The 15,268-nt window shown below is 44.1% G+C and overlaps 1 protein-coding gene across 3 annotated transcripts in view; it reads right to left on the reverse strand.

Moving 5' to 3' along the window:
* Positions 1–1,349: 1,349 nt before the first annotated feature.
* The window catches only part of LOC149979576 (chromobox protein homolog 2-like), a 46,617-nt gene continuing 32,698 nt past the window's right edge, over positions 1,350–15,268 (reverse strand). For 2 of the 3 annotated variants that reach the window (XR_016484299.1, XM_090189121.1), the window contains 2 exons: positions 13,480–13,685; positions 1,350–10,318 (listed from right to left, as the gene is read on the reverse strand). Coding sequence is in view for 2 of the 3 variants with exons in the window: in XM_090189121.1 (XP_090045247.1) it covers positions 10,173–10,318; positions 13,480–13,685 (352 nt within the window). In the remaining variant the exon portion in view is untranslated. Of the gene's footprint in view, positions 10,319–13,467; positions 13,686–15,268 lie in introns of all 3 variants that reach the window. The other variant, XM_090189120.1, reaches the window with a different exon arrangement.

Raw genomic sequence — 15,268 nt, forward strand, 5'->3', positions numbered from 1 at the left:
CCTCTTTTACCACTTCACCAAATCATTCCCAAACATTACAGTTTTGGCCCTCCTTCCTCTATATTTTCAACACAGTTTTTCTTCTATTTGAATTAAACTCTGACCGTTTTTTGTCTCAGTGGATCACCTTTAACCTTTTCTGCCCAAGTTTCCAAAAGCATTTGGCATGTATTTGGTTCGCATATAGTTAGGCCCTAAAGGTTAGTAATGGCAGATACAATTAATGAATGAAATGCACAATAATTAAACATTTATACACATTTTTTATGCTTTGTTTTCTCTCTTTATTCAACCTGCATGCCACCCACCCACCCTACACCCACACAATATTTCATGACCCTAAACCCGCCCGCCCCACGAACATCACTAGTGCCTGTGCTCACATTTCCAAATGTAAAAACACAGCTTTGGAAGCTTTGTCCTCTTGTCCCTTTCGAAGAGAGGAGAGTCTCAGCTTTCTGTAGGTATACTTTCAATTTCTCAACTTTTTAATATTCATCTCAATAGCAAGTATTTTATAACCATGATATTCGATATGGTGTTGAGATATGGAGCAGAACGTGTGAAATTCGCGCATAGGCCTACAGGTCTCATAGGTACCCGCCTACAACTTTTTAGAGCGTTACATTCACTATTGAATGAATCCATGGATACTAGCAGTGGGTATTATATTCAGTCAGCGATCTAGTTAATGTGTTTTGAGTTTCCACTTCCTCAGGTGTTGAACCTCAAATAAATTAGCCTATGATATTAGTTAGTGCACATAAAGATGTATGTAATTCAAATCTGTTGAAGAAAACAAAATCTGGAAATTCTGGCAGTCTATTTTGATTGTAAAATATAACAACTATTGAGTCATGCATTCCTGCTTGGACGAGTTAGTCTACTGAGGTAATCAACAACTTATTTCTTGACTACCTCAGTAGACTATGTATTATACTTTTTAACAAAGCACTATAAATTACTTCATAAGATGAGTTAGGGGCGTGCGCTGTGGGCTGGTCTGAAGTAATGTGACTAATCAATGGACGCCAAGGAAAACCAGGCAACCCCAAAACATTGACTAAGAAGAAAAACCTAAAGAAATATATTTCATCTCTGTGTTTCATAATTTTCCTTCAATTCACAAGAGGCTAAATGTATCTCACCAGAGATGGCATCCAAGCGAATTAAACAGTGCCTATCTGTCTCTAAGTGTAGGTCATCTACAGTGCATTGGGAAAGTATTCAGACCCCTTGACTTAATTCCACATTTTGTTACGTTACACCTTATTCTCAAATGGATGAAACTGTTTTTCCCCCCTCATCAATCTACATGCAATTACCCATAATAACAAAGCAAAAACAGGTTTTTAGAAATGTGTAAATTTATTTAAAAAAAAAAATGGAAATGATCACATTTGGCAGCGATTACTGCCTCGATTCTTCTTGGGTATGACGCTACCAGCTACAGGCACACTTGTATCTGGGGAGTTTCTCCCATTCTTCTCTGCAGATCCTCTCAAGCGCTGTCGGGGAGTGTCGCTGCACAGCTATTTTCAGGTCTCTCCAGAGATATTCAATTCCGAGCTCTGGCAGGGCCGCTCAAGGACATTCTGAGACTTGTCCCGAATCCACTCCTGCGTTGTCTTGGCTGTGTGCTTAGGGTCGTTGTCCTGTTGGAAATTAAACCTTCATGCAATATGCTTTGTGGACTTCACCAGACAGAAGTTGCTCTCCGGTTTTGTGATGAAACAAATGTGTGGTTGAATTTATACTGCCACTATGTCTTCTTATTGTCTCAGCCATAAGCCTATATATAAAGATTTCAAGGCATATGAGCTAACAGGATTTATAGAGCAAATAATGCTATTATCACAACACATATGGCTTATTTTACTCTTGGCTTCCCCAGTCATCAATCAATGTGTTTCTCTATCCTCGATAACAATGAAAAAAGCACTGCTATCATTAATTTACCCCTTTCCCCTTCAAACTGAGACTTCCGCCCCCCAACCCTGTTGTTTCATTATTTTCAGCTCTCAGGTGGAAGAGTTTGCTGACATGAGAGAGATCATAGCTTAGTAAACTCCTGGAGGGTCCGCGGGGGAAAGGTCAAAGAGGAGGCACATGGTGCAGTCAATTATTTATATTCTTGACACTTATTATTATTAAAGAAACACTGACCCTCCTCCTGTATGGGCTGCTGATTGTGGTGGTTTCTGATAGAAGACACTGACATTTTGATAACTTTATCTCTGTATTGTACTACTTTACTAGAACTTAAAAACGTCCTTATTTTAGCCAAACACACAATAATCAGAAAGTAATAGCATTCCTGCAACCATCAGACCGATCAAATAATCCCTCTCCTAACTAACACAGATTATTAACCATGGTGTGTGATTTGAGTTTATAATAAAGAACAATTTGGGGTCAATGCAACCATGTATACTGTAAAATAAGAGTGACCTGGTCACAGGAGCTCTCTGAGGCGTCTTCTCAATGCTAATGACTCAGTGACTGAAAAATCCACGATAATTGAGAATTTTAGTAAGCATATTTCTACGGCTGGCCATACTTTCCACCTGACCACCCCTACCCTGGTCAACAGCCCTGCACCCCCCACAGAAACTTGCCCAAGCCTCCCCCATTTCTCCTTCACCCAAATCCAGATAGCTGATGTTCTGAAAGAGCGGCAAAATCTGGACCCCTACAAATCAGCAGCAATTGTTGCAACCCCTTTTACTTGCCTGTTCAACCTCTCTTTCGGATCGTCAAAGATTGGAAAGCTACCGCGGTCATCCCCCTCTTCAAGGGGGGAGACACTCTAGATCCAAACTGCTACAGGCCTATATCGATCCTACCCTGCCTTTCTAAAGTCTTCGAAAGCCTAGTTAACCTTTTATAACTAGGGGGCGCTATTTTAATTTTGTGATGAAAAACGTTCCCGTTTTAAACAAGATATTTTGTCACGAAAGGATGCTCGACTATGCATATAATTGACAGCTTTGGAAAGAAAACACTCTTGAGGCTATGATTACGCTCCCGGATACGAGTTTGGAGTCGCAAGAAGTTAACAAACAGTTCCCCGACCATTTAGAATCCCACCATACCTTCTCCACTATGCAATCTGGTTTCTGAGCTGGTCATGGGTGCACCTCAGCCACGCTCAAGGTCCTAAACGGTATCATAACCTCCATCGATAAGGGGCAATATATACTGTGCAAAACTGTGCAGCTGTATTCATAGACCTGGCCAAGGCTTTCAAATCTGTCAATCACCACATTCTTATTGGCAGACTCAACAGCCTTGGTTTCTCAAATGATTGCCTCGCCTGGTTCACCGACTACTTATCAGACAGAGTTCAGTGTGTCAAATCTCTATGGGGGTGCCACAGGGTACAAATCTCGGGCTGACTCTTTTCTCTGTATACATCAATGATGTCGCTCTTGCTGCTGGTGATTCTCAGATCCACCACTACGGAAACGATACCATTCTGTATACTTCTGGCCCTTCTTTGGACACTGTGTTATCAGACCTCCAGATGAGCTTCAATGTCGTACAACTCTCCTTCTGTGGCCTCCAACTGCTCTTAAATGCAAGTAAAACTAAATGCATGCTCTTCAACCAATCGCTACCAGCACCTGCCCGCCCGTACAGCATCACTTCTCTGGGGCGGGTCTGACTTAGAATATGTGAACATGTACAAATACCAAGATGTCGGGTTAGACTGTAAACGCTCCTTCCAGACTCACATTAAGCATCTCCAATCCAAAGTTAAATCTAGAATCGGCTTCCTATCTTGCAACAAAGCATCCTTCACTCATGCTGCCAAACATAAAATTGACTATCCTACCAATCCTTGACTTCGGCGATGTCATTTAAAAAATAGCCTCCAACACTCTACTCAGAAAATTGGATGCAGTCTATCACAGTGCCATCTGTTTTGTCACCAAAGCCCCATATACTACCGACCACTGTGACCTGTATGCTCTCGTTGGCTGGCCCACGCTTCATATTCGTCGCTAAACCCACTGGCTCCAGATCATCTATAAGTGTCTGCTAAGTAAAACCCCACCTTATCTCAGCTCACTGCTCACCATAGCAGCACCCACCCGTAGCACGTGCTCCAGCGGGTATATTTCACTGGTCACACCCAAAGCCAATTCCTCCTTTGGCTGCCTTTCCTTCCAATTCTCTGCTGCCAATGACTGGAACTAATTGCAAAAATCACTGAAGCTGGAGACTCATACCTCCCTCACTAACTTTAAGCATCAGCTGTCAGAGCAGCTCACAGATCACTGCACCTGTACATAGCCCACCTGTAAATATTTTGTCACTACGGCCTATTTATTGCCTCACTTGCACACACTGTATATAAACTTTTTTTTCTACTGTATTATTGACTGTATGTTTGTTTATTCCATGTGTAACTCTGTGTTTGTGTCGCACTGCTTTGCTTTATCTTGACCAGGTCGCAGTTGTAAATGAGAACTTGTTCTCAACTAACCTACCTGGTTAAATAAAGGTGAAATTAAAACAATGTTTAAAAAAATTGAGCATCATGCTAGGTGAGCTAAATCAAAGCATTTCCTTATGATCCTGAGCATAATTGATTATGTCTTCGACCATGCACTCTGACAGAGTTTCTGTATATTGATGTTGGCGTGGCATTTCAGAGAAAACAAGAGCTAACATTTTTGTTAAAAACTTGTAGTGTCTTAACACTTAGTACTTATTTATGTAATAAGAAAGACTCTGAATACAAGCAATTGAACTGGAGCTTCACATTTACTCAAACTAGTTAGTACCAGAATAACATAGAACAATACTGCACATGACCAAGGGTGCTCCATCCTTAAAGGGGACATCAGTAATTAACAGAACATAACATTCCTTCTCTTATACAATCAGAGTTACTTTTACCAAACCACAACTGAAACATTTCCCAGAACTTGTTGTAGTTATTTTGCATCTTTTAATTTGAACTTGAACAGTTCGTTTTTGTTTGTTTGTTTATAAGTCTAGTCTGTCTGGTGGACGGTGCCTTCGTTCTGGGTAGCGCCTCAGATTGTCTGGAGGCTCCTGAACATCCTCAGTGTGTGCTTGTTCCATTATAGCGTCTGCTATAGCAGCACCTTCATCAACACGTTCCCTTCTTTCAGCCTGGGGTCTCTTTACTGCCCCACCGTCCTCTACAGTTCCCTGTGTGTCACTCTCAGGATCTCTCTGTGCCTGTTCTCTCTCGATTGTTGTGCTGTTTTCCCTGGAATGCATTTGGTTAATGTGACGCCGCCACATTATGTCTGGGCTCACTTGAACCTGGTAAGTTCTGGGTCCCGTTTGTGTGTGTACGGTCCCTCTTGTCCATTTCCCTCCTCTTCTGTAGTCTCGCACCATCACTTCTTGTCCTGTTTGGAGATGGCGCTCCCGGCCACCGGAGAGCATCTTGGCTTGTTTGTTCAGCACTTCATTACGCCTGTTTGGCTTCATGATGTCCAGCTGTGTGCGGAGAGGCCTCCCGAACATCAGTGCGGCTGGGCTTTCATTTGTCGTGGCATGTGGGGTGTTTCGGTAGGAGGCCAGGAACTTGGACAGTTTTGTTTGCAAAGTCCCTTCGTCTCGTTTTGCTGCACGGAGTCCTTGCTTTAGGGTTTGCACAAAGCGTTCTGCCAGCCCATTGGTGGCAGGGTGGTACGGAGCTGAGGTTGAGTGTTTGATTCCATTTACTGACATGAATCTTGTAAACTCGTCACTTACAAAAGCTTGCGCGTTGTCACTTACCAGCTGCAGTGGCAAACCGAAGCGTGCAAACGTTGTTCTGAGACACTCTATCGTCTGAGCTGAGGTGGAGGAGTCAGTGCAAAACACCTCTGGCCATTTGGAATGGGCATCAACTATAACCAGAAACATGTGCTTTTCAAAGGGACCAGCGTAGTCCACATTAATTCTCTGCCATGGCTCTGCGGGCCATTCCCATGGGTGGACTGGGACAGGAGCAGGCATGTGGAGGGTTTCCAAACATCCACTACAGTTCTTTGCCATATTTTCTATCTGTTGGTCCAGACCTGGCCACCAGAAGTGGCTCCTTGCGAGCAGCTTCATTTGGACAATTCCAACATGACCTTCATGTAGTTGCTGCAAGACTAGATGTTGGCATTTCTGGGGTATCATGACTCTCATTCCCCACATCAAACATCCTTGGTAAGTTGTAATTTCATTTCTCCGCTGGAAATACGGAGTCAGCTCCTTTCTGCCAGTAGCTGGCCATCCTGACATGGTGTAGGTGTACACTTTTGACAAGGTCACATCTTTCCTTGTCTCCTGTTTGATAACTGTGCTTGTGACTGGTAGGGCCTCGAGCTGAGCGGTATGGAACATGTCCACTGCATCCACCCTCCTTTGTCTTTCTCTTGTACACGGCAGTCTGGATAATCCATCTGCATTTGTGTGGAGGGATGACGGCTTAAACTCAATGTCATACATATGACTGGCAAGGAACAGGGCATATCGCTGTAACCTGGCTGCTGTCATTGCCGGAATGCCTTTCTTTGGACTGAAAATGGAAAGCAACGGCTGGTGATCTGTAACCAGTGTGAAATGCTTGCCATATAGGTATGCCTGGAATTTCTTGACGCCCCACACTAGTGCCAGTGCTTCTTTGTCGATTTGTGAGTAGTTTTTCTCTGCATCATTCAATGTTTGTGACGCAAATGCAACTGGCCTCTCTGACCCATCTTTCAGTGTGTGTGAAAGGACTGCCCCTAATCCATAAGGGGACGCATCACAAGCCAACTTCACTGGCATTTCAGGGTCGTAATGCATCAGGACCTGTTCAGATGTTATGAGCCGTTTTGCCTCCAGAAATGCATTTTCACACTGCTCTGTCCACCGCCATGTCCTATTCTTTTCCAGGAGCTGATTTAGAGGCTGGAGTACTGCTGAAAGGTTTGGGAGGAATCTTCTGTAGTAATTGATCAGTCCCGTGAAAGATCTCACTTCTGTGATATTTTGTGGTCGTGGTGCCTGTACCACTGCCTCGATTTTGTCCTGTGTTTTGTGCAATCCATTGCAGTCAATCTCATGTCCACAGAAGACAATCTTGTCTTTGAAGAACTCACACTTCTTTAAGTTTGCCTGTAGACCATACTCTTTCAGTCTTTTCAGGACCTCTTCCAGGTTAGACAGGTGCTCTTTGTCGGTGCGTCCTGTTATGATCATGTCATCCAGGATACACTGGGTTCCTGGGATTCCTTGCAAAATCTGGTCAATAGTTTGTTGCCAAATGGCTGGGGCTGATGCAATGCCAAAAACCAGGCGGTTATACCTGTATAGACCTTTGTGTGTGTTTATTGTCAGGTACTGTTTGGAACTCTCTTCAACCGGTAGCTGCAGGTAGCCTGTTTCAGATCGATTTTACTGAAGTGTTTCCCACCAGCTAGTGCAGCAAAGATGTCATCCAGACGTGGTAGGGGGTATTGGTCCACATGCAACATTGAATTCACAGTTACCTTGAAGTCCCCACACATTCTAACAGACCCGTCTTTCTTCACAATAGGAACTATGGGTGTGGCCCATTTGCTTCTGTCCACTTTCGTCAGGATCCCTGTATCCTGCAAGCGATCAATTTCCGCTTCCACCTTTGGTCTCAGGGAGTATGGGACAGATCTGGCTTTGCAGAATTTGGGGGTTGCATCATCTCTTAGTACGTTTTGCTGTGAAGCCTTTTACTGTTCCCATCTGATCACTGAAAACTGTGTTGTATTTCTTCCGCAAGTGTTCCAGTGTTTGGTCTGTGCCTTTCTCTTTGGACTGGAACGTGTGAAGCATTTTCAAGTCACCAATTCAGCTTTATTTTTGAAAGCCATTCCCTGCCAAATGATGGGGGGCCAGTTCCAGGCACCACATACAGCTGTAACTGCTGTGTTTGCCCCCCATAATGCACTCTGACCTGCAACGCCCCCATTGGGCTCAATCTCTCTCCTGAGTATGTCTTCAGCAACACATTTGTGTTCTTCAGCTTGATAGCCTTAAAGTGCTCATTGTAGACAGTAGTGGAAATTATAGACACTGCAGATCCTGTGTCCAGCTCCATTTTGATGGGATTGCCTTCGATATCTGGTGTCACCCATATTATGCAACTGCTGGGAGAAGTCACTGTGTTTAACTCCATTGTACCAATTAATCGTTCATCTGAATCACTGCCACTGTTTTCTGCTAGTGCATTCACAGACCCTTTAATTTTCTCAGTTTTCCTGTTGTGACTGAATTTTGTTTTGCATGCTCTTTGAATGTGCCCCCTTCTACTGCATTTGTGACAAATTTCGTCTTTGAAACGGCAGTCCTCTGCTCTGTGACCATCTCTGTCACACCTGTTGCATTTTTCGGCCACACGGGGGCGCTGTCGACTGCGTGAAAACTTGCGCAGGGAAATTTGTGACAGGTCAGTACTTCTTTTACTTTGCAACTCAAATGCATCTTTAGTCGTGATTTCCATAGCCACAGCAATTTCAACAGCCTTTGCAAACGTGAGCTCTGATTCTGTGAGCAAACGTTTTTGAATGTGTTCATGTTTCAGTCCACAAACAAATCTATCCCTTAATGTGTCATTTAGGTTCTCTCCCAACTGGCAATGTTCAGACAGTTTCTTCAACACTGCTACATATGTACTAACACCCTCCCCCTCATTCTGATCTCTCTTGTGGAAACGAAAACGTTCCGTGATGAGGAGTGGTTTAGGTGATAGGTGATTTTGCAATATCTCCACAATCTCTTTGAATGTTTTATTTGAGGGCTTCAGAGGGGCAGTCAGATCTCTTAGCAAACTGTATGTTTTTGGGCCAATTAAACTCAACAACGCTGGTACTCTTTTGTTATCAGCAATGTTGTTTGCAATGAAGTACTGTTCCAGTCGTTCAATGTAAGTTGCCCAGTTTTCTTGCGTGTCATCAAACACATCTATTTTCCCGATGCTAGCCATTCTCTTTACCTCCGGCTCCACGGGTCTTTGATCTGCCGCCTCGTTCTCGTCAGCTCTTCCCTCGTCTTCACTGCTTGCTAGCTGTTGTGCTACAGGGTCAAAATCTTCCTCTCTTCCTACGAACTCCATCTGTATTCGTGATGCACACTGCAGGTAATCATCCTCGTCGCCATTGTAGTGTCTTAACACTTAGTACTTATTTATGTAATAAGAAAGACTCTGAATACAAGCAATTGAACTGGAGCTTCACATTTACTCAAACTAGTTAGTACCAGAATAACATAGAACAATACTGCGCATGACCAAGGGTGCTCCATCCTTAAAGGGGACATCAGTAATTAACAGAACATAACAAAACTAGTGCAAGGGAAAAAAAGGACAGCAGTGTCCTCGACTCAACTCCCATCAGCTGCATTGTCTCATATGATTACATTTGAGAGACAGTGAGAGAAAGAGGAAGAGGGATTCAACTCTGCCAACAGATGTTTGAAATTAAGAGTACGAAAAAAACAAGAGACAGAGTGAGTGAAAGGGGGTTGAATACATTCTCCATTTGCGCCCAGGGCTAGGAGGACAATGGATGAGCATGATTTGTACATTGTAAATGTATTGGAGTGCTATCCCACAGCAGAAGAATGCTGCGTCAGGATCACGAGTTGAACATTGTCAAAGTGCCTTTATCTCTGTGCTATACTCTCTCAAGGGCCCTGTTGGAATTTAGTCAATGATGGATCCCCAAAAGAAAAAACCACAAACGTCTCCCTTCAAACATCTCCCTTCACGGACACCCCCAACACACACATAGACACACACACATACACTTTTTTTGTAAAAACTATCCTGTACTTACTCTCTGCACAAACTCACACATTGACTCGATACTGGTACTCCCTTTATATAGCGTGGAAGAACAGATTATTTGGTCATGACGTTAAAACAGACACGGACAGAGTTGGATTAGCTCCGTTTCAAGGGTGTTTAGTTAAATAACAAATGAAAAGAAAATAATATGTTTCCTCCAGGATACCATCTTCGGGGTTCCGGGGTCTTGCTGTATCCTGGGGGGAACAAAACTTATCTCCCTCCATTGTCTCTGGGATTGAGCACAACTGTATGGAAGTAACCTCTCTTCCCGCAGTCCCCTCTCACGTATGCTGCCATTCTGGCACCTTTATGGACTCGTCCAGCTGGTGAGCAATCAGCCCCTTGATTACTCACCAACCACAATCAGCCCCAAATAGTCCTGTCGGAGAGCCCGTTGAGACCTGGCACGTCCAGCAGAGGGAGCCATTGCCTCGTGATGTAGACTTCGTCTGTCACCATGCCTCGATGAGTCTGCCCCTGGTGGCAGACCTGCTGAACACCACAATAGCCATGTTATTTTTACCTGTTATTGTTTTTCATTATTCGCTGTTTGTTTATTCCTCATGTCACTATTTCTATTATTATATATATATTTTTATCTTTAACTCTGCATTGTTGGAAAAGGACACGTAAGTAAGCATTTCACTGTTAATTTACACCTGTTGTTTACAAAGCATGCAACAGCCTCATCACCATTCATCATCACCCATCCCTCTGAAATTCAATGCTAAAATTCATTACCAACCAACTGCCCTTACCCCTGCTACTTTAGACTCTACCTTTAGTATCTTTTATTTTAAGGACTGCCTAGAAGACAGCTATCCTTGTCCTGTTAGGTATGATGATGAAACAGCAGCAGACAATGGACTATGCAAAATAAATTGCCTCCGGATGGGGTGAAAGAGATATTATTTGTATCTCCCCTCAGATTCCCTTGAAGAAACTTGGTTAAAGACCACCACTTTGTTGGGCCAAACCTGTCACATTTCATAAAGCTCACTGACATTGCGATGTCAGGAAAACAGGAAGATTGGCAATGCCACACAGTGCCACACCTGTGTGAAACAAACCTAGAGTACACTCTATCATGGTGCGTCAACTACAGTAACCTATAGTTGACTACAGTCCATTGGTGCAACTCATATCACAAACAGGCCACAGTTTACCACAAAACGTGTAACTCACCAAGTCATGAACGTTTGCTTTTGAAAGTAAATGCAAGAAACAGGCAGCATAACATGTTTTGTACTGCTAATTATGTGGCTGTAGTCTACCACTTGTTAATTACCAGTTATGGTGACAGTTAGAATACACTTCAATCTGTTGAGAAAGCTGATTCAAATTTTGGAAGACGGCTTTATGAAATGGGCAGGAACAAATTGAAGTTTTGTTTTGTTCCATTAAAGGCGGAGGAAAGCGCAACAGTAAAGTTTCACAGTATAATTCTGAATGAGCACATTTGTCCAGTCTGACATATTAGCCTTAATTGGTACTTCACACAAGTGAACAAAAACTGGCCTCTGAGCAGACACGCTTGATGCAGAGTGACGGTGACCTTGCTGTGTTGTATATTTTGCTGACAGACAGAGATAACTAAATCAATCAGATTTTCAGGGTTTAGAGTACTGTAGTTCTATCGCTTGCTTAAGATAAATTCCTCTTGTTCCTCTGTCTGTTCCTTTGTTTTGACTTGTATTTTTCTGTATACGGTTTGTCCTTGAATGTATTTGAACTACATCAGTTCCCCTGTCCGTTGCCTCATCAAAGTTAGTTTGGTTTCTTTGAACATTTATTTTTGGTACATGACTACAAGACTAATTTTAAACAATTTTGATGCACTGCATCTGGACTGTCTTCATTGGTTTTGTAATATATTGATACTTGATTCATAGCATGTTAGCACATAAAGCAGTGGTGCTTTGATGTTATACATGATGCTAACACATTACATCATAATAAAGCCATAAGATGGCTGACAGGAGCCCATAGTTTGTTCTCTTCAAATTAAAGGTAATGACACTTGTATCTTTTTCCCTATTGTCCTACTACCCTCTCCACGGTTGCCTCGTCTCTTCTCATGCTTTTGTGATTGTCGTCTCAATCCATGTTTAACTAAACGGTGGAACCAACCAAACTTGCGGAATCAAGGGACCAATCAGCATGCGTCCCTCTTCACTTGATATGTTACTTAAGCTGCTCTCTATTTCATCTGTCAACATAATCAATGTTCTCTCCTCTGCTTTGAGGGATGTGTGAGGGAGCATGATCTATGTTGTCAGGGGAGAGGAATAGAATCAGTGGGGAGTCTAGACGTCATTCACCTGGTCAAGGTACCATTCAGCGAGTCCCCCAAATGATCAATACTAAACAATACAGTGCATCTCACAATGAAGGCCACATAATGGTCCATAAGGGCACTTGATGAACACGTTTATGTCTTGCTAGATTTAAATACCTTTACTGTGATAAGTGTAAAATAGAATTAGCTAATTTTTAAGGATTGTTAATGCAGATACTGCCAGTGCTACTACTACTGCTTATACTAATACATATTCAATTCATAATTGAATAGGACAACAGTGTTCTATTTTCTTGCACCTTGTTCCAATTCTATCCTGAAGTAGACATCTATTTCCAAATCAGATGTGGAGGTAATTTATAGATGAACACAGATCATCCAAGCAGCTGGATATCCTCCTGGCAGAGAGGGGAGAGTGTGTGTAAGTGGTGGTGTGGTAGTGGTGCGAGTGGGTCTTGGCTGTGTGGTGCTGTGCATCGGTGGGCATCATGGGGGTGTTACATGAGCCATTGATCCCTCCCAGTGTGCCGTACCAGCAGGTACTGCGTCCTCCCCCCCCCCCTCCCCTCCTCCTCCTCCTCCTCCTCACCATTGACTTTCTGCCAGGGTGTTCTGCTGTCACGGCAGGACGTGACATTTAATGATCCTCAGATGGAGTAATGTCACATTTATCACTTGCTGCCAGACGTGACAGAGTGGAATCCAAGGGGTGAGCACAGGCCAAGAAACCAAACAATTAACTGGGGAGAAAGATAACTTTCCGCTCAGTGTGGATGGACTGACATGGGAGGGCAGTTGTGAATAAACCTACTATAGTGACAGTACAACACATTGGCCAAGTGTGAGCTCTGAACATGATGGAATCAGAGGAGGAATTATCTGGCAAATGAAGGTAGCTGTCAAGGCTCAAGAGAAGACCCAGATGCAGAATGTTTCGAAGAAACAAAAGTTTCTTACAAAAACAGGGGGGCAGGCAAATGACAGTAGTCCAGAGCATGGTCAGAAAGTTACGGAAGGGCAGGCAGGCAGAGGTCAGTAATCCAGGGTGGTGTGACAAGGCACAGAACGACAGGCAGGCTCAGGGCAGGCAGAATGGTCAAAAACCAGGAAAGCTAGAAAACAGGAATTAAAGACAGACAAGAGCACAGGAACAAACGCTGGTAGACTTTACGAAACAAAACGAACTGGCAACAGACAAACAGAGAACACAAGCATAAATACACTGGGGATAATGAGGAAGATGGATGACACCTGGAGGGGGGTGGAGACAAGCAAAAAGACTGGTTAAACAGATCAGGGTGTGACAGTACCCTCACTCTAGGGGCGCCACCTGGCCTCCTACCTGGGCGCATACCTGGTTGACCGGGGTGCAGGCGATGGAACGCAGCGATTAGGCTTGGGTCCAGGATGTCCTTAGCAGGGACCCAGCACCTCTCCTCCGGGCCATAGCCCTCCCAGTCAACTGAGTACTGGACTCTCCTGCCCCGCGGTTGAACCTTCAGGAGTTGCCTCACCGTGTACGCCAGTTGTCCATCAATGAGAGGGGGAAGAGGGGTGGGCCTGGAAACAGGAGACAAAGGGCTGTGAGACATTGGTTTAATCCTAGACATATTGTGTGGGATGTATACAGAGGGTACGGGGCAACGGAAGACGAACAGCAGAGGGGCTAATAATCTTGGATGGGGAAACGGCCGATAAAACGGGGGCAAAAGTTTGCGGGACTAGAGATTTCTGCCTGAGACAATACCGGGGAGCCGGGGTCTGGTGGTGGTTTGCTTGTCGTCGATATCTGCAGGTGGTCTTGAGAAGAGCAAACCGGGCTGTCGTCCAGGTACGACGACAGCGACGGACAAACAACTGGGCCGAGGGTATGCCGACCTCTTCCTCTTGCTCTGGGAAGAGCGGGGGCTGATAACGCAGGGAACAGTTGAAAGGTGAGAGCCCAGCGGTGTGACAGCGCATCCTGCTTGATATTCTTGGATCCTGGTCGGTAGGAGAGGGAGAAATTAAACCTGGTGAAAAGCAGGGCCCACCTAGCTTGCCTGGAATTGAGACGCTTGGCGGTGTGGCAATATTCCAGGTTCTTGTGGTCGGTCCACACAATGAACGGAGGTTCCGCCCACTCCAACCAGTGTCTCCACTCCTCCAAAACTATCTTCACAATGAGAAGCTCCTGATTTCCCACATCGTAATTCCTCTCCGTGGTGTTGAGGCGATGGGAGAAGCACAGGGATGTAACTTGAGGTCCAGGGTAGAACGGGCTCCAGCCCACGATGGCAACAGCAGTCCAGTCAATAAGGGGATTGTGTCGCTGGAGCCAAGAGAATCCCAATACCAGAGGAAACTGAGGAGACTTAACTTCTTCGGGCTAGGGGGCAGTATTCGGAAGTTTGGATGAATGAGGTGCCCAAAGTAAACTGCACCCCAAAAAAAAGCACTCCACGTGTGGTTCCCCCAAAGAAAAGCACCCCAACACCATCACACCTCCTACTCCATGCTTCACTGTGGGAACCACACGTGGAGATCATCCGTTCACCTACTCTGCATCTCAGAAAGACACACCGGTTGGAACCAAAAATCTCAAATTTGGTCTCATCAGACCAAAGGATAGATTTCCACCGGTCTAATGTCCAATGTTCGTGTTTCTTTGCCCAAACAAGTCTCTTCTTCTTATTTTCTTTGCAGCAATTCGACCACGAAGGCCTGATTCACGCAGTCTCCTCTGAACACTTGATGTTGAAATGTGTCTGTTACTTGAGCTTTATGAAGCATTTATTTGGGCTGCAATATCTGAGGCAGGTAACTCTTAATAAACTTATCCTCTGCAGCAGAGGTAACTCTGGTTCTTCCTTTCCTGTGGCGGTCATCATGAGAGCCAATTTCATCATGTCGTGCTTGATGGTTTTTGCAACTGCACTAGAATAAACTTTCTAAGTTCTTGAAATGTTCTGGATTGACTGACATGTCTTAAAGTAAAATAGACTGTAATTTCTCTTTACTTATTTGAGCTGTTCTTGCCAGAATATTGACTTGTTTTTTTTAACAAGGCACACCTGCTAATTGAAGCTGGTTGAGAGAATGCCAAGAGTGTGCAAAGCTGTCATCAAGGCAAAGGGTGGCTACATTGAAGAATCTAAAATCTA

Source organism: Oncorhynchus mykiss, chromosome 11 (genome assembly GCF_057628025.1).
Source record: "Oncorhynchus mykiss isolate SJ-2025 chromosome 11, ASM5762802v1, whole genome shotgun sequence".
Classification (NCBI taxonomy): Eukaryota; Metazoa; Chordata; class Actinopteri; order Salmoniformes; family Salmonidae; genus Oncorhynchus; species Oncorhynchus mykiss.